This window comes from Schistocerca americana, chromosome 3 (assembly GCF_021461395.2).
Source record: "Schistocerca americana isolate TAMUIC-IGC-003095 chromosome 3, iqSchAmer2.1, whole genome shotgun sequence".
Classification (NCBI taxonomy): Eukaryota; Metazoa; Arthropoda; class Insecta; order Orthoptera; family Acrididae; genus Schistocerca; species Schistocerca americana.
This window is the reverse complement of record NC_060121.1, coordinates 558,929,504-558,953,723: the sequence shown is the minus strand read 5'-3', so window position 1 is coordinate 558,953,723 and position 24,220 is coordinate 558,929,504. Positions and strand designations below refer to the sequence as shown.

The 24,220-nt window shown below is 40.3% G+C and overlaps 1 protein-coding gene across 3 annotated transcripts in view; it reads right to left on the bottom strand.

The window, feature by feature from the left end:
• The window catches only part of LOC124607038 (exosome complex component CSL4), an 80,264-nt gene that overhangs the window by 23,055 nt on the left and 32,989 nt on the right, over positions 1-24,220 (bottom strand). For all 3 annotated transcript variants that reach the window (XM_047139211.1, XM_047139210.1, XM_047139212.1), the window contains 2 exons: positions 9,705-9,820; positions 5,427-5,501 (listed from right to left, as the gene is read on the bottom strand). In XM_047139211.1, coding sequence (XP_046995167.1) covers positions 5,427-5,501; positions 9,705-9,820 — 191 coding nt within the window. The remainder of the gene's footprint in view (positions 1-5,426; positions 5,502-9,704; positions 9,821-24,220) is intronic.

Genomic DNA, 24,220 nt, shown 5'->3' with positions numbered 1-24,220 from the left:
CCTGCACAGACAATGCTCGCATGGTTGGTGTGAAGGTGGCAGCTTGCGGATCACCCACAAGGACCCAGTAGTGGAGGAGTGCTGGCCACTCACCGGTCTGCTCATCTGCGATGGATCAGTAGGCAGTCTGGCATACCACAGCCGTGGTATGCATCAGGTTGCCTGCCTCTCGGTGTTGAAGTCGGTTAGCAAGTATCAGGCTGGCCTCATCGATCACCTTGTCATGGTTTCACTGAAACTCAACAGACTGTCTTTCTTTCCGGTTCTAGAGACATGGACTGAATGACAGCATGACGGAATGTGTCCTTGAACTCTGGATGCCCCTCTATTTGAAGGGCCAAGTCTGCAACTATGACACAGTGGTTCTGAGCGTATTTGCTCTTATTTATTAGATCCATCAGTACTCCTTGCCTTGCTGTAGTAATTCAATAATAATTCTGGGTTTCTGAGCACAGTTCTTTTCTGTCAACATGTGATTTTGTAATGGTACTCAGGAGGTGTAATTAGATAGTGTTACCTCACAATGTCTTGTTAAAAAGCACAGCAGCACTTGCTGTGTCCAATGGTAGTGAGCATATAGATTATATTTAGAACTAGAACGCATGACGTGTGTGTTCTGATCCAGCAGCAGTTTCAAGTAGTTATGACTGTGGCTACAAGATGTCAGCATCGTATACACGAAATTTCTAAACAGTCTAAATAAGTATTTTGAAGCCGAAATTTTATCTTTTGTGACTATTTTTATTAATTATTTCTGATTAAATATGTTTCGTTATTGATGTGCATGAAGGTGTGAATGCAAAATAATATAATAAATGAATGTCATTAGATCTACTGAGTATATGCTAGTGTGAGAACTGTGGTTGTACAGAGAGAGTGAATCATACTCTCAGGGGAAATTTGGAAATTGAAAACAGCCTGTTTATGGGACTAGGGAAACAAATATTTTACAATAATTCTATTATTCAGAGGGTGAGTTCTTTTGGTAACTGTGGATTTTTTAAATTTGTTAATTAAAAAAATTGTTCATAAAAGCTATTAGCTTGTGATTGGTCAAACATAAAAGATGGGGGATTGTAGGATTTAATAGTAATATCGGACTGGCTATGATGCAAGTCAGTCAGTCAGAAGAAAGTAAGTTCACGCATATTTTGTGGACTGAGAGAATTCTTTTCTGAAGTGTAAGGAGTTCAGCAATCATCATGTTCAGATGCATACATTAGAAGCTCTGAATAAATGCAATAATTATGAGTAAACCTTAACCATTGAATGCCACAAAGTGAACGCGAATGTGTGACTAAGACGAACAAGCAAAATTCCATTTTTTATGCATAAACTACAATTTTTGAACTAACTAAAATCAACATGGCATTTGTGCAAGTCAAGAATATGAAACAAATGTCCAAAGGGATCAAGTTGCATAATATTTGACTGAGCATTTTGTCACAGACTGCTCATTTTGTAATCTTTTTGGTCACTGGTTCACTTAGATACCATAAGCTTGCTACTATGAGTGACCAATTGCTTTTGAGTGTCGACACTGTAACTTAAGACAAGCACTGGCTTGGCAGAGTTTCTGTATCACACGAGTAACAATATATTGAAGTTTTCACTCACAAACTATATTGCTTAACACAGGGCCGGCCAGAAATTCTGCACGCGTGCGGTGCTCTTGCACATGTGCAACTTCCGGGTCACAGCGTGCACGCCGCAGCCGTCAGCGTTCATGTTTCTACGCACAGATGTCGCTCCTGTGCTACACAAAGTGTGTTATCGACACCTCGTATGTATATCACAACCTGGGCTGTATCTGTAAGATCTGTTGCTTCATCAAGCGCAACAGAGAAAGCAACAAAGTATTTAGCCTTATTTATTAGCTGCCTGTGCAGATTGCCGGCCATAGCACTGATACGTCTTGTCACTGTTTGTTTGGATAGACCGATTTCTTGAAACCTGCTAACATTCGTGGGAGACACAAGTTCTGCAGCATCAATCAGACACCCTTTCACAAACTCCCCTTCGGAAAAGGGTTTCCCAGATTGTGCAATTCTTAATGCGATTTTAAAACTTGCTCGCAGTGAAGATTTAGTGTGGTTGTCATTCTGGGAAATTGAAAAAAGTACATTGTACAGCGTACAGTACAACAGACATAAATGTAACACAAGAAACTAAGAGTTCAAGAAGTATGTTACTTTGACGTACAGTAAAATCGAGTTGGTGTGTCTCATCCATTTTCTTAAGGACATTTAATTTTGCTTGCCTTTCTTCACTGTTGAGTACACTACACTCGTCTTTGTGATATGTATTGTAATGTCTTTCATTTGAAAACTTAAGCTGGCCGCCTATTTTTCGGCGGCACAGCAAACACTGTGAGTTTTCACCAATGGCTACAAAAAGAATTGCAGTTCCCAGTAATTTTTAAACGACTGAGAACACAGATCTCCCGTCCTTTGCTTTTTCACAGTACTTGCCATTTCTCAGTACTGTTAATATTACGGTCACCAGGGGTAAACGAGACTGGATATGTTGCGCTCTTGCTTGCACCACATGGAAGTGGAGCCGCCGCCGTTCATTTAGGACACATGTCTAATAACAGATGTCGCTGTTGCTCGCTGTCGCACACGTGCGCACACGAGCAGCACTTCCGCACGTCTGCACACTGTGCAGCGTTTGGCCGGCCCTATCTTAACAGCTCTGCTAACCTTATACCAGAAAACATTTTATGCAACCTGCAGGTGTGTGTAGTGCAGCTAGTTTCCGCTATATCTTTCTCTAGCCGAAGAACATTATTCATTCTCTAACAGGTCAGATGTGTGGACTGAACTGCTGAAGATTGTATAACCGAAAGGTGAGTGGACATTTTCTGTAGGACAAACAACAAACCACGCCATTGCATGTCGTCCATTGCATTCAGGAATTCAAAAGCTGTAGTAGCTCGAAACTGCTACTGGGAACAGTTTTGAAAGAGGACAATGCAGCACAGTGAGTGAGGGACAGAATAATACAAGTGAAAAAGTGAAAAAGGAGATCAAATGCAATGATGACTGGGTATTTAGATGGGAAATGGATAGCAAACATCAAGATGACAGAGGAGGCAGGATATAATTGGACAAGATAGTGTCAGACGTAGTTAGCAGGTGGCACAACAGAGTGGCACTGTAGGCAATGGACAAAATGGACGGGGGCCCTGGATCTGGCGTAGCTGAGAGATGAGATCTGACCCACTGGGATGACATACCACGACTACAGCAGAATACTGGAGATAAGTGTATTTTATTTATTGCTTGCTTGTACTACGAAACTTGGAAGGATGGAAGAGAATGACAGTTCCGTAAATGTGAAAGAGGGGAATGAGATTCTGTCTAATGTGAGTGCCAGTCAAATAAGCAATCCTGAACAAAGACAAACAGTGATTTATTAAATAATGAAGTTCCAGTTGATGATATACCTCAGTTATCTACAACTGTGGGGACAGAACTGGAACAAAATGTTCAAAAAATGCATCTCTTGGTGATAGCTTAAATTTCAACACCAAGAGGTTGAATGATTTTAGTGATTTTAAGCTGCCTAATGATAGTCAATTGAACATAACTGAACACGAAACAGTGAAAGCAGATATCAAATTTGGTATGTTGCCTGTAAAGCTAATAGAACAGGAAACTGTATTGGGGTAAATAATGCAGGAAGTATGCAGTATTCAAGTTTAACATGAAGAAAAATTTCACTGAAGTAAATACAGAACAGACCGATAACCTTGATAATAAAACGTACAAACAGTCTTGTGAGCATCCTAGTAGTATTACTGGCTCAGCTGGTGAGCTTAAGAAATTTAAATCTGAAATTAATGTAAAGCTGGAAAACCAGGCTGCTGAATTAAAGAAAATGTGGGAGAATGATTTGCAGTTGCTTGACACTAAGGTGGACGAAAGAATTTCTGAAGTTGAGAAAAACTGTAAGAAAATGTCAGAGAATGTTAGACGTCAGTTAAAAAAGTGGCGATTGGAAGCAAACAAAGAGTAGATCAAGTTAAAGAAGATGAATATAAAAAGGAGGAGAAAGCTGCTGCTGTAGAATTTGTTTACAAAAATGATCACAAAACTTTGGACAGTAAAATTAATACTGGAAGTGCAAACTGTTTAAAATCTGTGAGGGCTGTTTCTGATTGTGTGGAAGTGATAGAAACTAAATTGCTTGAGCATGATAGCAAGTTGACTATAGTGGAGCATAGCATTAGAACAGGCAGTAAACAGTGTCGGATATAATTTGGTGACGGAATCCTCTGAAGTGGTCCGTATTACAGTTTTTACATTTTGACCCATCTGGAAGTATGCATCCGAAAGGATTTTGGACTGATCGCAAAATATTGGTTTTGTGGCATCGATAGTTACGATGCCACAACGTAGGTGCACGCTCTCGCAAGTTGGCATTACAAGAGAAGACTAACTACGCTGACCACAGTGCTCTCTGGCTGACGCTGTGGAGCTCAGTTAGTGCTATCTTGATTTCTCCCCATTTCATCAAGAGCAGACGGCCTGGATATATTGGTTCTACTACTGAGTGGGCTAGCTTACTATTGAGACTTTGTATTAGTTACGTTCAGTTAAAGCTTGGACAGCAATGAGTATTTGTTAGCTTTGAGATTATACAGAACACTCATCCTAACTCCACAGGATTAGATATTGACTACAGCTTCACACCTACGTGCTCATCCTAGCCAAAGTTATACATGTATTTGATATTTACTTGTGTTATTGACTCAAATAAAAGTTTTAAAGTTACATGCAGTACCGAAGTGCTTCACATCTCCCGCTCCTACTAACTTCCTTCACTCTCAGCCTACATTACAGAAGCAGTTCACAGGAGCAGACCCACACACCGCCTCTCCAGGTGGGATACAAAAGGTTTTATTATGACAAAATTCTTGGGTGCAGTTGGGACATGGAGTGTTACTGCTACTGAGCAGTATGATATGTTAGAAAAATTTAAGAAAGCCTTTTTTAAAGTAGTTTTGGGGTAAACGAAAACAGAGAGAGTTGCAAAACTGTATCTGGGCAGGTGAGAAGTTTAATCCCAGAAAGGAAAGTGTAAAGAGGTTTGCATCGAAGTGGGTTACTAATTTGTCTGACAAATAAGTTTGAACCTGAAAAAATTATTATGGGTTTAGACAGGAAGTTGCCTATGAATTGGCATAACAAAATTATTGCTGCTCCCGGGTATGACATAAACAAGTTAATTAATTACTTGGAAAGGGTCAAGAAATTATTATAGGAAAAAGAGCTGGAAAATAGGAACTTAAGGCTCTAGAGAAATGTAGAAGGTCACGGAGTCTAATAATAGGGCACAGATAGACCTCCCTCTTGCAGAAGTAACTGAAAGTTATACATACTAAATACATTAGCAAAAATGAAATTTTAACCAATTCTCACCTTTGCTGTGACAATGTCCCCAGGAGCAGGTACAATACTCTGATCATTAATACTTCGAACTTCTATAATGGTCGACTGTAAAGAGAAAAAGCACATAAATTTAACATTTCACACCTGCCAACAGTCAAAATCTTTCAACAGATGTTAGAAAACATGTAAAGCGAACTCTTTTTTTAAAAATGGGCAGTGCTGGTATTATTGGACTGCAAAATAATGTACTCCGTGAGGCTAGGAAAAATTAAGATATATCCCTTAGTTAATGCAATGCACAGCGAAGATGGCCAGGCCAGAACGTTTCTGCATGGTGGGCTACTACTTCCTGATACAACAAGAACTGCACAATGATGCTGAGATGGATACTTCACGATGTCACCAAGCTGATCAACTAGAGGTGCGAAAGCAGCAACACAGCCAAAAGACAGAGCCATCACAGTTTTGGCGGCCCAGTGGCTTCACATCTGAGTCATGGACTTATCGTGGCTTATATGACCAGAACCGGTGCATTAGCAAAACAAGTACACCCCAAGCCAGTATAAAGAACCCTCACTTTTAGTCAAGTTATTGGAGCTTACAGGGCACCAGTCCTGAGAAGGGATCTACATCCATCCACGAGCCTATCAGTCTATGAATCTACTTGGATCCAGCAGTCACCCTTCTTGGAGTCTGTCGCAGCTAGCTGTGCCACTGCTGATAGTGCCAAGTCTGATGCTGTGACTTACTTCTCTCCAACCAGCAGATCATCCGATGGATTCACTTCAGCTGCTACTGCCCCCCACCCTGGATGTCTCTAGCTCCATTGGAGGATATGCAACTGCTTGTGCACCATCACCTGCATGGGTAAACTTCTTGCTGCCTGCCTCTGCTCAGGACAAACTCTGCTGTTGGGAGCTGCCACTTCTGTGCAAAGTCACTAGCATGATCGTTCTCCCTTGGTTGTCCTCGATTGGGGTGCTAATGGCCTCTATAGATGCAGCTGAGGCAGAGCTCCTGTTATGCTGGATCAGTGGCCTTGCACTGTGGCATCTGTTGCCGCCACACACTGATTGTGGTGTCTTCCTAGACTAAGTGCATGCTGTTTACACCCCATGGGTGCTTGCCTCCCAGCGTGACACAATGGATGTACTTTCAATAATAAATGGTTTTTAACTGCTGTTCCTGTGATATCTCATCAGCTGTTTAACAGGCACCTAGTCACAACTGCACTAGTTCCACCACACACCATAGTAACCAGTCAACCTGGTCATTACAAATGTTGTCAGAGCAGTTGCTGATTGATGTCTGCAGCTGGGTCCAGGACTGCAACTTCACACGCAGTATGCAGTTCATAAATGGGTGTTTTGGTGAGTCAGTTTTTATTTTTGTGGCCTTTTGTACATTTTTGTTCATGGTCATGGTGAATAGACAGGACATACAAAGGATAATGAAAGTGCAATCATGTTGGACTATAATCTGATTTAAAGTTTGTTGTTGTTTTACATGTATCTTTATCTGACTGTTTGTAGTAAGTGTCCTCTTTTGGTGTTGTATTGCTAGACAGATGTTGTACAAATGCGGGCAATGATGATGCAGTGGACAGCTGAAATTCTGTCAAAAGGGTTTGCTGTGTTGTTGGAGAAGAATGAAGCATTGCAAAGGCAGCTGGGCAGACACTCTAAAGGCAAATAATAAGCACAGGCAAGCTGAGATAGTGGAAACAGAAGATCTAGTCAGTGTACCTCTTCCTTTAATGGATCCTATTGCAGCTGATCTTGTGGTTCCTTCTTTGGGTAAGCCAGCAAAGGAAACATTGGTGTTTATTAGTGACTTTGGAGCTGCCACTAAGCTGCATAATTGGTCAGATGAGCTTTCATACGGTCAATTTGTAACTGGTTGGCAACAAAAAGACATATGCCATGTACCATAAAGGATGAATCTGAAGGACTGGGCTGCCACCATTATAGTTGCTACACAGCTTCAGGACGTTGACATTGCGAGCTGGGGGCAGGATAAGAGTGTTATTTCCTCAGACATAAAGTGCTATTTGTGTAAGGGCCATACTTAGAAGCAATGCTGTCAAACACAATAACATGAATGTGAAGAAGTGTGGAATCAGACACAAGGCTGTTAGAACAAGAAGTGAAATGGGCAGCAAAGCATTTGTTAAATGACAATGGCAATTCCTACAACATCAGACAGCGACACAGAATGCTGCAAAAGCATATGCAAAGGAAAAGTCCTGCTTAGTGGGCACGGTAAACAGAAAAGAGCATTTTTGGTGGACACAGGGGCTTGTGTCTGGATCCCCTAGGTATGAAGGGACTGAAGTCCCCACAGTATAAGTTACACGCAGCAAGGGATAATGATGTGGCATCAATGAGATTGATATCGGTGCAATGAATTTTCAAGAATATATGGAACTACTGCTACATCTCTGTGAGGGGTACTGAATGGTCCTAGGGCATCACACAAAAGGTGATCTTTCACAGTATACCACTGGACTTTGTCAGAAATTGTTCCATCTGGGAATGACAGCTGCAAATGTTGCTTTAGGACAAAGTTCACCAGTCATGAAGGTGGTACCAAATAAACTGCAGACACATGCATTAAAGCTCACTTGCACAATAAGGTACTAAAAGGTACAAGAAAGTTACTTTGGATAAGTGTGGGTACTGTCCTTGTGAAGTGATGTGTGTTATAGAGCCATTGGAAAGAAATGGTGAACTGGATACTTTGCACTGTTTTGTGAGTACAGTCTGGCACATGTGCAGGAAACAGGTGATGATTATATGGGTCTGGTGGCTGTGAATAGTTTGGGCTCTGAGGACACGAATCTGCCAAAGGATTTACTGATAGCCAACTTGGGACATCCTAGATGAGGATGAACTGGATGGGTCAAGTAAAGACCTTCACCACAAGCAAAGGAAGGAGAAGTCAGTTACGGGAGCTTCGTTAGTATGATTTGTGGATCTGTTCAATCCTGGTGGATCATTACCAGCAACACGAGTGATGCAACACTGTATACTGACGTAATAATAACCCTCCAGTCTGCAGGAAGATGTAAAGAATACCTAAGCACCTACAACCTATAATGGAAGAATTCATCAATCAGGAGGTGATTGATGGCATCACTGAAGAGCATTTTAGTCCATGTGTTGGGCACTGAAGCTGAATGAAACACATAAACCCATCAAGAAATACAGCAATACTGACAGCTTGAGTGGAAAGATTGGGGTCGTGCAAGCGCTTGGCAGGAGCTCCGCAGAGAGGCAAGAAGTGCAGACTGCTGACATGGACTGCCTGGTATTTAGAAGACAGTCGCACTTTGCTCGCACAAGGAGCTATTGTGTAGAATGATAAAGTGTGGACGACACATTGTGGTACCTGCAGCTTTGATAGATGAGGTTTTATGGGAAGCACATAACACGTCATGGAGGGTGATGGAAACTGATCTTTGAGTAGTCAATAAACACATGTGGAGGATGAGGAGGCAGGACGTCGGGCACTATGCAAGGAATTCTACAGCATGCACACAACGTGCGTTCAGTCATTAACGTGTTCCATTGCAAAGATTACCACAGGCATCCAAGCCATTTGAGATGACGTGGATGACATTCTGGGTCTATTCGACTTGACACTGACTGGTAACTGTCACGTGCAAGACCACCACAGCTCATTTTTCACATTATATTTGGACTGTTGCAAACCCAAATCAACAGAAAAATATGGCAGCACAGGCATTGGTAAACAATTTGATACTGAAATTTGGCAGTCCCGATCCAATCTGTACAGATCAAGGCATTAATTTTATGACTGACCTGTTCAAGCCACTATGTCGTCTACTGTGCATTCAGAAGCTGAAAAATCCGTAAACATAAAGCATCTGATGATATAAACTGTCAAATAGCTGCCACACTATTACCAAGAAAAGTTTCATCATTGCCCCAGGGTGCCATATGATCGCGAAAGCCACCTAGATGTAAGCAAAAATGTAATTTATGAAAATGACATTATAGATCATAAGTAAGGCATAAACAAGATTCACTATGCACAAAACACATAGGTGCACTTGAAAATGGCTCTGTAAGCTGAAACAGGCAAGCTTGTTGTGCAGAAATCTCTAAAGACTACAATGTAGTTATTGGAACGGACATATAAAATGTCATATTCCGACTTAGTTCATGCTACAGGCCCTACTGACACACACACACACGTACGTGCGTGCGCGCGCACACGCACAAAATCATAACTTCTGTTTGTTTGTTACATTTATATGTGGTATTTACATTCAATATACTATACCTTGTCTTTCTTAACAATGTTGACAAATCCAGCCAGTGCGGAGTAAATATAACCATGTCTCTCATAAGTTCCACAGCCGGAGATATGCCCTTTATCAGCCAGACAGAGCCGCTGACCTTGAAAGTTTGGGAAAAAATAATAAAAACTAACAGTTAAATAATTAAAAAGCAATCTCAGAGAGAAATACAGATAACAACTTTGTTGGTTGGTTTAAAAGGGGGAAAGGGACCAAACTGCTTGGTCATCGGTCCCTTGTTCCTGTTAAAACAATCATACAGGATAAGAAGAAAATAAACGAGACATAGAGCACAAAACCAGAGGAAGGAAATACTACAAGAACAACAGAAAAGCAACAAACACTACAAAGAGAAAAAAAAAAAAAAAGAGGATAAGAAAATCACATAGAGTCGGAAGAAAGAGATAGAAGAGATTAAAACAAGAAAGCAGATCACCATGGTTGGCTGACCACAAGAATAAAAAGGAGATGCCAGCCACTCTGCCACACATTAAAACCTCCACCCTAAAAGCACTATGGTGGAGGACACAGAGGGGCAAAGGACATGCGCGAAAACTTAGATCAAATGATAAAACCCACCCTCACAAATAAAATGTAAAACTAAAGTTGCTGTTGAGGCACTGTCGCCCAACATTGAAGGTAGGGTGCTGGGAAAGTTAAAAGTCCACCGCAGAGTGGCTAAAAGGGGGCAGTCCAGCAAGAGGTAGATGACCGTCATTTGTGAACCATAGTGACACTGAGATAGGTCCTCACAGGAGCAGTACGAAATGCAGAAGTCATCTGCATACAGAAAAGGGGAGACCGACAGTCCTACAGCTGCTGCCAGACCATTAATAGCCACTAAAAATAGACACACACTCAATATGGAGCATGCAGAATGCCATTCTCCTGAATACGGGGGGGGAACTATGGGAGGCGCCAACTTGGACAAGGAAAGTATGGAGCGTCAGGAAGCTTTGGATAAAAATCGGGAGCAGGCCCCAGAGACCCCACTCATACAATGTGGCAAGGAAATGATGACCCCAGGTCGTGTTGTATGCTTTACGTAAGTCAAAAAAGACGGCAATCAGGTGTTTACGTCTGGAAAAGGCTGTTCGGATGGCAGACTCGCGGGACACAAAATTGTTCAGTGGTAAAGTGACCCTGGCCGAAGCTGCCCTGACATGGAACAAGTAGGCTATGTGATTCCAGGACCCAACCCAACCACCGACACAGCATATGTTCCAGCAGCTTACAAAGAACGTTGGTGAGGCTGATGGGCCAATAGCTATCCACATCAAGCAGGTATTAATCGGGTTTGAGCACTAGAATGACGGTGCTCTCCCACCATTGTGATGGAAAGACGCCATCACACCAGATCCGGTTGAAGACGACGAGGAGATGTCACTTGTAGTCTGACAAAAGATGTTTAATCATCTGACTGTGGATCCGATCCAGCCCAGGAGCTGCGTCGGGGCAATGTGCAAGGGTGTTGAGGAGCTCCCACTCTGTAAATGGGGTGTTATAGGATTCACTGTGGCGTGTAGTGAATGAGAGGACTTTCCTTTCCATCTGCTGTTTGTGGGTGCAAAAGGCCTGGGGTAGTTCTCCGACACAGGCTCGAGCATAGCGCTCAGCAAAGTGTTCGGCAATCGCATTTGCATCGGCATAAAACACGCCACTGATGTTAACACCAGGGACACCTGTTGGGGTCTGGTACTCAAAACAACATCTGATCTTCGTTCAGACTTGGGAAGGTGACGTATGGCACCCAATGGTCGACACGTACCTCTCCCAACACTCCTGTTTACGTCGTTTTATAAGCTGGGGAACACAGGCACAGAGCCACTTAAAGGCTATTAGGTACTCAGGGGAAGGGTGCCGCTTATGTCGCTGAAGAGCTTGCCAATGCTCTTTAATTGCCTCAATGTCTTCCAGCTACCACCAAGGGACTGCCTTTTGCCGGGGGCACCATGAAGAACGAGGGATTGCGTTTTCTGCTGCAGAAACGATCGATGCAGTGACCTGCTCAACCACAACATCGATGGCACCATCTGGAGGAGATTCAATGGTGACAGCAGAGGTGAAGGCTTCCCAGTCTGCCTTGTGGAAAGCCCATCTGGGTAGGCGTCCATGGGCATGACGCCGGGTTAGTGGCAGGAAGATGGGGAAGTGGTCACTACCACACAGGTCATCATGCACTCTCCAATAGACAGATGGGAGAAGTTCTGGGCTGCCTCTGCAATGGCTGAGTAAGTGCCCTGAGCCACACTGAAATGTGTGGGGGCCCCAGTATTGAAGAGGCAGAGGTCAAGTTGAGACAGGAAAGTTTTGACATCTCTACCTCGGCCAGTATGCACACACCCCATAAAGGGTTGTGTGCATTAAAATCTCCCAAAAGTAGGAAAGGTTTAGGGAGTTGATGAATCAGTGCAGCCAATGCGTTCTAGGGCACTGCACCATCTGGAGGAAGATATATGTTGCAGACAGTTTTTTCCTGTGTTGTCCTTATCCTGACAGCCAGTCTCTCAAAAATGTTAATGTTAGAACCCTTAATTGGAAAAGTAGGTTACAGAATTTAAAGAGGGAAATGGGTAGGTTAAAGACGGATATAGTTGGAATTATTGAAGTATGATGGCGCGAAGAACAGTATTTCTTGTCAGGTGCATACACGGTTATCAACACAAAATCAAACACAGTAATGCAAGAGTGTCTCTAATAATAAGAAAACAGGAATGCAGGTGAACCACTATAAACGTTATGGAATGATCACACAGGCTCAGTCATAGCTAAGACAGCTGGTAGACTTTGGTTTATTGGTAGACTACTGGGGAAGTGCAATCATCAATCTACAAAGGAGATTGTCCTCAATTCAGTCATGTGATCTGTTCTGGAATATTTCTCAAGTGTGTGAGACCTGTACCAAATAGGACTAACAGGGGATATTGAATGTGTACAGACAAGGGCACCACAAATGGTCAAAGGTTTGTTTTATCTGTGGGAGAGTGTTGCAGAGATACTGAAGATAGGTGCAAACTATCCCAAGAAAGTCTACTAACAAAGTTTCAAGAACCAGCTTTAAATGATGACACTATGAATATACTACAGCCCCCTACATATTGCTCACATAGGGTCATGAGGGTACAATTAGAATAATTACAGCATACACAGAGCCAATCAAACAATCATTTAAAAGACAACACAAACAGCTAATAAGCGTACAGAAAACACAAACACACAAACACACACACACACACACACACACACACACACACACACACACACACAAAGATAAAATGTAAACAAAATTTGAATATGGTGCCTAACTCTCTGATGAACAAATGAACACTGGCTGGGCTGGGATACACAACAAACCACAATCACACTGTATTCTGGTGAAGTGAAAAGTGTTTTACAACATAATTTGTGGAAAACACATGCTATATTTACGTGTGCATCACGACCCCTCATCATGATGCGGAGAAAAAAGGGCTTATCACATGAAAAACGTAAGTAAAAACGAATATAGGTGTGAAATATCGCGACAAACTAAATTACATTCTAGATGATAGGTTAACTCCCAGCAAAATTTATCATCAACATCCTTTGATTGCAGATGACAAGCTACTTGTAGTAAATAATATACAAGTGATCTGGAAAAATCATGCACACCAAGTGTAAAGGTATTAACAAAAAGAAACTATTGTTTGAACTAAACATCCACATAATTTTATAATAATTTAATAAAAACGTTCACATTACAGAATAAATAAAACGGAAACCCACTGATGATGGCACAGTGGTGCTGGAACATGTTTGGGTACTGAGAAAAAAAATGGTGTTTTGCATATCTGGTAGACCTTACATCCTACAATTTTAACTGCAATTATGGTCAACACAAGGAGCTGGAAATCTAAATGATGAAAATCATTCTTCCACATTCTACACATGAATGGCACAGGAAGAAATCCTAACTAATGGGGCGTATCCTATGCCATGCACTGCATGGGGGTTTGCAGAGTATATATGTAGATAGATATGGTGAACACATTAATGTAACTAAGACAGACAAAATCGAAAATAAAACACTGACAGAGTGTAAAATGGCAAAGCAGGATTGGCTAGAACAGAAATGCAAAACTTTACAAGCACATATTACTACAGAAACAATGATGCCACATAAAGACAAATTAAAATCCTTGCAGTACTAAGCAAAGGAAAGGCAGAAAGGCAGAAGAGGTATACAGGACTCTACCAAGGAAATGAACTTGAAGACAATATAGTGAAAAGGCATGAGGAAGTACATGAAAATGAGGTAGTAGATATGACACTCCAAGAAGAATTGAACAGAGTACTGAAAGCCCTAAGTAAAAACAATGCCCCTACAGTAGACGACATTCACCCAGAATAATTAGGATCCTTGGGAGAGAAAGCCATGACAAAACCATTCCACCTAAAAAGTGAAATGCTGTGCCAAAATGATGTACACATTCTTTTGTTGAGTTACAACATAACATATAAAACTGAACGTTAATTGCATATGGAAATTGGTTTGAGTTTGTAATATAGTTCTTAGTATTTAGTATTTCCCTTGTTTCTCTCTTTTTTTTTTTAAACATATTATCTGGCGATGACTTTCTGCAAAAGTGAGTGACTCGAGGATCTAAAGTGCATTTATAATGTTCACAGCTCTTGTGTTGCATGCTAATGTTGGCACTCGTTGACATCAGTTGTAACCAACCAGCTGAAAGTACATGGCCAACAATGTGAAGCATTAATGACTTGTTTTCGTGGAAGATACAAACTGATTACATTTGTTTCGAACATGGAGTATGGAAAGAAAACTAATGTTCTGACAGACCAGCCTGCAGTGATGCCCAAGAGGCCTAGGTTAGGTTGGATTGTGATAATTTGGTTGTCAGTCGTTAAAGCCAATTAATGTGAATGGAATAAAATTAGATGTGCTGATATATTGACCAACGGTGAAGCTCGAGGACTAGGTTAGGTTGGAATGTGACAATGTGACTGTGGCTTAGCAATGCCAACATATCTAAACATGAAATATGGCTGCCATAATACACTGAAGCATCAAAGAAACTGGTATAGGCGTGTGTATTCAAATATGGAGGTATGTAAACAGGCAGAGTATGACACTGCAGTAGGCAATGCCTACATAAGACAACAAGTGTTTGGCACAGTTGTTAAATCTGTTGCTGCTGCTATAATGGCAAGTTATCAAGATTTCAGGGAGTTTGAACATGGTGTTATAGTCAGTGCATTAGAGATGGGACAAAGCATCTCCAAGGTAGCGAAGAAGTGAGGATTTTCCTGTATGACCATGTCATAAGTGTACCGTGAATATCAGGAAGCTGGTAAAACATCAAATCTCTGACATCACTGCGGTCGGAAAAAGACCCTGCAAGAACAGGACCAATGATGACTGAAGAGAATCATTCAACATGACAGAAATGCAACCCTTCCGTAAACTGCCACTGATTTCAATGCTCGATCATCAACTAGCGTTGGCGCGCATATCATTCAATGAAATAGCATTGATACGGGATTCCGGAGCCGAAGGCCCACTCGCCTAACCTTGATGACTGCGTGACACAAAGCTTTATGCCTTGTCTGGGCCCATCAACACCAACATTGGACTGTTGATGACTGGAAACATGTTGCCTGGTCAGACGAGTCTTGTATCAAGCAGATGGATATGCAAAGCTAAGGAGACAATCTCTTGAATCCACAGACCCTGTATGTCAGCAGGGGACTGTTCAAGCAGGCAGAGGCTCTGTAATGGTGTGAGACATGTGTAGTTGGAGTAGTATGGGACTCTTGATACGTCTAGATATGACTGGCAGGTGACAATATGTACGCATCCTGTCTGATCACTTGCATCCATTCATGTCCACTGTGCATTCCGAAAAACTTGGGCAATTCCAGCAGGACTATGCGACACAACCACACATCCAGAATTGCTACAGAGTGGCTCCAGGAACACTCTTCCGAGTTTAAACACTTCCACTGCCCACCAAACTCTCCAGACATGAACAATGTTGAGCATATCTCGGATGCCTTGCAATGTGCTGTTCAGAGGAGATCTCCACCCCCTCGTACTCTTACAGATTTATGGACAGCTCTACAGGATTCACAGTGACAATTCCCTCCAGCACTGCTTCAGATATTAGTCGAGCCCATGTCATATCGTGTTGTGGCACTTCTGCGTGCTCACGGGGGCCCTACACGATATTAGGTAGGTAGCTCTAGAGTGTAGATTATGTGTAGCATAGCAGGAAGATATACACTCATCATTGCAATAACCTACCTGTACTTCTGATTTTGCACAAAGTTCAAACAATGTAGCCTAGTTATGGTAATTTCTAACTCAAAATCAAGCTAACATTATTTAAAAAATAGGAAATTATGAAAGAGCCTTCTGATTGACTACCGACAACCAATTCACAGTTTATTGTCTTCAATTCCCACAGGATTTAATGCGAGTTGCTACCAACATTGGTACAAAACACGAAAGCTGTGACACCAGCACTGCAATTTTACCTACTGAGGCTAGAAAAATAAAACTAAAAAATTCCAATCTGCTTTCTTTTGTTCTTTACAATTTTGCCCTAAGTTTAATTTTATTTTTAGACACACATACCATAAACTAAAATAACATCACAATGTTCTATTTTTTACTCCACAAGCACTGGCCTTTGCCTAGCTGTGAAGATGATATCTAATGACAATAAAGTCCACCAACGCAACGCATTTCAATGAGGGCACTGATAACATAACTGTTGAGGGCCCCTAACCCACAAACCACACAGTTAAATGAGTGACATTCACACAGATCATTGACTGCTTACACAGCAATTTATTAAGAAATGTAGCATAGGTTACTTTGGATTTTTGCTGTAAATGAAGTTATCCTCTATGGAATTTAACTGAAATACTTGGTATTGGCCACTACATGCACATTATTTTTTAAAGCAATGTTTGATTACGTGTTCTATTCCTAATTTGAACTAACAGTGCAAAATTACACAATAAGTAGTTAACAGTCTATTTAAAACATTCTACATTTATATTTGGGCACTTGTTGTCAATTTATAAATGAGTATTTACAGAGGTGAAAAGTGCTTCAACATCGACCGTGAATATGTTATTCTTATATGCAACATTTACTATAAGGTCAGAGGTAGCCCCGAACAAATATTGTAAATTAAGAAATATGTTACACTGCTATCCAAGTGAGCAAAATCTTCTGTTGTGTCATAAGAAATCTCTTCATGTGCTCCACCTATCACATAGCATTTTCACTGCTAACTACTTGAACATTATACAAAACCATTTAATGCAGATCAATGACAGGTGACACGAGAACTGAACAGAGCTCTAGTTAAATTAATAAAAGTATGGTATCTATCTTGTTAAATAAATGTATATATCATATCTATTGAGTCAATCTGTCTGTTTAGTTACAATGAATGTACTGGATAACAAGGAAGAAAAAAAAGGAAGAGTTCCTTCAGCAGCAGTTGTAGCTGTAGAAAGATGACCTGACACTCAAGTTTTTGAAGTATCATCTAATGTGAAATTGCTTAATTATACACTGAGTACCAGTCACTGTAAAAATTAGGAGGCTGAATAGGCATTTAATGCAAGGGGAACAGATAACACACAACGTAAGTCACTGTAAGGACCATACCACTGACTTCATTAACTGAATGCTTATTGAATCTGTACCTGCTAAAGGACCCGGTTTGTGCATGTGGAATGTGCAAAGAATGCCTTGGATTCTGCAGTGTACAACTATTTACACAAATCCAGTTAAATGCTCCTTTAGCTAGCCTCCAATTTCATTTGTAAGACAAGAGGAGGTTAGTGACTACATATAATTCACTCTCCCACCGGTGCTGATACAACACTTCCAGGTTCCTGCAGCTTCCAATGCTAACAGTAGAGTGGAGACCTCTTGGACTGCTTTGGTGGACTCCTCTGACTATCACTGTGTGCTGCATATGTAGTAAGAATGTCAGGTTGCTCTAAGAAATCCAACCCACCAACATAATCTTCATACTTATACAACTTTTCTCTCATACTCTGCTCCTCAAAAGTACAGATCTTGCTTGTCAGGCATAGTTATCCTACGGAAAAAAAAGACAACCACTAACCCCCTTTGTGTAGTTACTGCATCCTGTGCCACCTGTAGTGTCATCAATGATTGCAAAGTTTGTATTAATATTGATTGTATTTAATGTAAATGTAATTATTCTGTTTTGTGCATAGTACAAAGACAATGTGGTTACAAAATGGCATTATTTGACGGTCTCAGAGCAATTAAGCAAGCTGAGATTACCATAAGAAATATTTATTACAACAGCCAGCAACCACAATAAGATGGAAACCCCTTTATCATGGCAGCTTATTATTAACAAGAAAAATTTGTAACACTTATTCCTTGTAAAAATAGTGAAAAAATAGGTGCTATTAATCTAAACTGCCAATCAACCCAAAAGTTGGTTTGGACACAATGGTACTTCACTAGGCATGGTTCTATTGGAGGTAGTACACCTTTGCATATCTCCAAACATTCAAATGGACATATGGTGGGATTCCTGCACAGCATCTGCCATTATGTGTATGTTGTTCAGTACTGCTGCAGACGATATTATATGTCACTATGTCCCACAGTGCATCAGCTACCTGCAGCTGATGCTAGGGCACTGGGCAGCTGTGGCCCAGCTGATGGGAGAGCAGTATAGATGCAGCTGCCAATAAAGAACAAGTGAGCATGTCCAAGGCAAAATTACTACTTACGTTGGTGGAAGATGAGAAAATGGTGGAAATGATTTCAGTGTTTCCTTGCTTCTGTAATGTATCCCTACCGCTATACAAGGACCACACTGTGAAGCATAATGATTCCCCAATTAACCACGGACCTTGCATGCCTCAGTGATACCCATACTGCAGGCGTAACTACATCGAAGTGTATCTGTTGAGAGGCCAGACAAACGTGGTTCCTGTAGAGGGGCAGCAGCTTTTTCAGTAGTTGTAGGGGCAACAGTCTGGATGATTCACTGATCTGGCCTTGTAAAATGAACCAAAACGGCCTTGCTGTGCTGGTACTGCGAACGGCTGAAAGCAAGGGGAAACTACAGCCGTTATTTTTCTTGAGGGCATGCAGCTTTACTGTATGGTTAAATGATGATGGCGTCCTCTTGGGTAAAATATTCCAGAGGTAAAATAGTCCCCCATATGGATCTCCAGGCGGGGAATATTCAGGAGAATAGAATGTTAGATTCTTTAATCGGGCAGGTAGGTTAGAAAATTTAAAAAGTGAAACGGATAGGTTAAAGTTAGATATAGTGGGAATTAGAAAAGTTTGGTGGTAGGAGGTCAGGTGATACAGGGTTAGAAATACAAAAACAAATAGGACTAATGCAGGAGTAGGTTTAATAAAGAATAAAAAAAATAGGAATGCAGGTAAGCTACTATGAACAGCATAGTGATCGCATTATTGTAGCCAAGATAGACACGAAGCCCACGTTTACCACAGTAGTACAAGTTTATATGCCAATTGGCTCTACATATGATGAAGATTGAAGAAATGTATGATGAAATAAAAGAAATTATTCAGATAGTGAAGGGAGATGAAAATTTGATATTCATGGGGTATTGGAATTTGATAGTAGGAAATGAATACGGAATGGGGGTAAGGAATGGAAGAGGAAGCCACCTGTAGAATTTTGCACAGAGCATAATTTAATCAAAGCTAACACTTGGCTTAAGAATTATGAAAGAAGGCTGTATATGTGGAAGAGGCCTGGAGACACTGGAAGGTTTCAGATAGATTATATAATGGTAAGACAGAGATTTAGGAATCAGGTTTTAAATTGTAAGACATTTCTAGGGGCAGATGTGGAATCTGACCACAATCTATTGGTTATGAACTGCAGATTAAAACTGAAGAAACTGCAAAAATGTGTGAATTTAAGTGGATGGGACCTGGATAAACTGAAAGAACCAGAGGTTGTAGAGTTTTGGAGAGAGCATTAGGGGACGATTGATAAGAACAGAGGAAAGAAATACGGAAGAAGAAGACTGGACAGCTTTGAGAAATAAAATATTGAAGGCAGCAGAGGATCAAGAAGGTAAAAAATTGCAGTAGATGAAGCAGGCAAAAATGAATACAAATATCTCAAAAATGAGGTCAACAGAATGTGCAAAATGGCTAAGCACAGATGGCTAGAGGGCAAATGCATGGTTGTAGAGGCATATACCACTGCGGGTTAGATAGATACTGCCTACAGGAAAATTAGAGAGACCTTCGGAGAAAAGAGAACCACTTTTATGAATATCAAGAGCTCAGATGGAAAATCGGTTCTAAGCAAAGAAAGGAAAGTGGAAAGGTGGAAGAAGTATATAAAGGGTCTGTACAAGGGCAATGTACTAGAGGGCAGTATTATGGAAATGGAAGAGGGCGTAGGTGAAGATGAAATGGGAGGTATGATATTGCATGTAGAATTTGACAGAGCACTGAAAGACCTAAGTTGAAACAGGGCCCCAGGAATAGACAACACTCTATTAGAACTACTTACAGCCTTGGGAGAGCCAGTTCTGACAAAACTCTACCATCTGGTGAGCAAGATGTATGAGTCAGGTGAAATACCCTCAGACTTCAAGAAGAATATAATAATTCTAATCCCAGAGAAAACAGGTATTGACAGGTGTGAAAACTACCAAACTATCAGTTTAAGAAGTCACAGCTGCAAAATACCGACACGAATTCTTTACAGATGAATGGAAAAAACTGGTAGAAGCCAACCTTGGGGAAGATCAGTTTGGATTCCATAGAAATGTTGGAACATGTGAGGCAATACTGAGCCTACAAGTGATCTTAGAAGATAGATTATGGAAAGGCAAACCTATGTTTCCAGCATTTGTAGACTTAGAGAAAGCTTTTGACAATGCTGGCTGGAATACTCCCTTTCAAAATCACAAGGTGGCAAATACAGGGAGCAAAAGGCTATTTACAATTTGTGCAGAAGCCAGATAGCAGTTATAAGAGTTGAGGGGCATGAAAGTGAAACAATGGCTGGGAAGGAAGTGAGACAAGGTTGTAGCCTATCCCTGATGTTATTCAATCTTTATAATGAGCAAACAGTAAAGGAAACAAAAGAAAAATTTGGAGTAGGAATTAAAATCCATGGACAAGAAATGAAAACTTTGAGGTTTGCCGATGACATTGTAATTCTGTCAGAAACAGCAAAGGACTTAGAAGAACAGTTGAAAGGAATGGACAGTGTCTTGAAAGGAGGATATAAGATGAACACCAACAAAAGCAAAACGAGGATAATGGAATGTAGTCTAATTACATCAGGTGATGCTGAGGGAATTAGATTAGGAAATGAGACACTTAAAGTAGTAGATGAGTTTTGCTATTTAGGAAGTAAAATAACTGATGATGGTTGAACTAGAGAGGATATAAAATGTAGACTGACAATGGCAAAAAAAGCGTTTCTGAAGAAGAGAAACTTGTTAACATCAAGTATATGTTTAAACGTCAGGAAGTCTTTTCTAGAAGTATTTGTAAGGAGTGTAGCCATATATGGATGTGAAATGTGGACGATAAACAGTTTACACAAGAAGAGAATAGAAGCTTTCGAAATGTGGTGCTACAGAAGAATGCTTACGATTAGATTGGTAGATCACGTAACTAATGAAGAGGTACTGAATGGAACTGGGAGAAATTTGTGACACAACTTGACTAGAAGAAGGGATCATTTGGTAGGATATGTTCTGAGGCATCAAGGAATCACCAAGTTAGTATTGGAGTGCAGCATGGAGGGTAAAAAACTTAGAGGGAGATCAAGAGATGAATACACTAAGCAGATTCAGAAGGACGTAGGGTGCAGGACTTACTAGGAGATAACAAAGCATGCACGGGACAAAGTACATCAAACCAGTCTCCAGACTGAAGACCACCACAACAACACTGCTTGGAGAGAAACAACAGAATTTGTGGAGAGAAAGAGTAAGAAAAGTACTACATATTTTCAGTTTATTCACATTTTTAACGTATTATTTATTTATAATTATATATTAAAACCTGACAGATATTATACGAGTTTAGTTCACAGAGATATGTGAACATATGCAAAAAAAAAAAAAATCAGTAATGCTTGATTACTCTGACAGGGTGTTGTCCCTGCACCTGCACAGCCGCTGAAGTATTCTGCAAATGAATCTCTTTCAGAAAATCCGTCACCATGTGAATAACTGCCACTGCCAAGCTTTAGAGGCGGTAGTGGTCCATTTCTTTTTAATTAAAAATGAGGCTCCTTTTTTCCCTCTAAGAATGCACCTCTAAGTAAAACATGTAAACAGCAAGTAACAGTAACCACATTATCACTCATTTCTGGCTTTAGATTGATAGATGAGTAAAATATGTGAAATATGTAACTTAACAGAGAGAACACATTTTCAGAAACTCTACAAGCTCTTCAAAGATGTTAGTTAAAAACTGCTCCTTTCCCCCCTGTACTAGAAATTTGACGAGAGAAAGGTTTCATAATGTTCGATGTAACTGAAATGTCTCATCAACTACAAGAACATGTGGCACTACTATGTCTGGATTTGATAGTTTAGTAGGCAGCAGAAATATTTTACCAGTTGCAGGTAATTTTCCAATATTAATTTTATCAAAAATTCAACTGTTGCCTTCGTTACTGTATAACTGACATTAATGAAAATGAATTTGTAGTTCGCATCAACCACAGCAAGATGAAAGTTGGAGAAGAAATGTTTGTAATTGTAATACAATGAACCTGATTACATAGGTGAAATAACTCCCACACGATTTCTGTTGATGCCACCAACACAGTAAGGAAATTGTGTTTTTCTTCAAATTGCTTACATTTTGATTTTAACTGGTTAGGTGAGATTGGTTGCAAAAGCATCAGCAATAATTTCTTACGTAGAACTAACAGCACAAGTTGTATGATTTTGTCAACATAAGAAGCAGATAATTTGAATGCAAATGCCAGTGACCTGAATGTTTACCTCATTACCATAAACCAAAAAATAAAACAAAAATAAGATCAGTGTAATACTAAAATTACAACTCTTTTTGCTACCACAATAACTAAAACACCATACATAATTATTTGACTGAATCATGCATTTTAGAGGAAAAGGCAGAGGAACATCAAGGAACTACATCAAAAGAGGGAGAGAAAAATAAAAACACACTGGAAGTTGTTGTTCTAGTAAAGGGAATAAACCTGCACTGGCTAATATCAATAACGTTTTCAAACAAAGTGTATCACAAGTGAGAGTACATTACCACCCACTCTGCTTGTTTAACTTATTTTTTTATTCTGTTAACTTTTCATTAGTTATTTTTGCAACATATTTGACAGAAGTACATCCGGCACTGAGGACGATGTGTGAAGTCCACATGACAATGGTGAAAAGAGTGATACAGCTCTGTCATACAGCGCCAATTTCATCTAATAAAGGCATTTTTTTCAAAAAATGTGGAAGACATTGTGTTATTTAGACCTAGAAGTTCAAATGACAAAATTTCAATGATAAATTCTCCATGGGCCGAGACAGAAAACATTGGCTGAAGAAAAAAACGCTATGATGATATAGACTCATTTTTTGGAAGTATCACCAAATTGAGAACTTTACAGCTGTTTACTGATTTGGAAAAATCACTCTTCATTTGACTCTTACTTTCCCATGCATCATTAATCACCAAGTACCTACCCACAATCAACAATTCCAACGTTATCAACCTTTTAATATGATTATCAGGTCTTGTTTCTTATTTTTATATTATTTACAAATAACACATTAAGGAATATTTTTATCTTTGCATGCCCCAGTGTTAAAGTTAGTTTTTCATCTGGATTTATGGAGTATGCATATCTGGAAGAGGGATCGTCCTTGATATATTCTTTGATGAGATCGAGAATACAATTGAACTGCGCTATGTTCAGACTGAAATACTCCTGAAATTTCTGGTCATTTTTCAACCAGTGTTGACTGACAAGTTGTTCAAAATAACCTCCCTCAGTACTTTTTGGAGAATTGACTGGTTTTCAGCATTTTCCTCACATAGCTGTAGTTGAATTTCTGCACCTTCAACTTCGCCCAATGTTAGATAAAACAACACATCATAGGACTCCCACCTTTACCCAACCAGTTACAGGGGGAACTACAGTTACACATGCTCTCCAAACCACAACTCAATTCAGAATTTTTCCTCTTTAACAAACAATGCCAGAAGTTAAGTGATAAGTGACAGATAAAACTCCTAGGACTCATCTGCGTTCAAACCCCAGACATCTACATGTATACTCTGCAAACCATTGGGGTGTGCATGGCAGATATTATTTACCTTCGAGTATTATAAGACATGCTATGTCTTCTTCCTGTTACAAAAACATACAGAGTGCAGGAAGAATGACAGCTTAAATGCATCTGTAGGCACTGTAACTATTCCAATCTT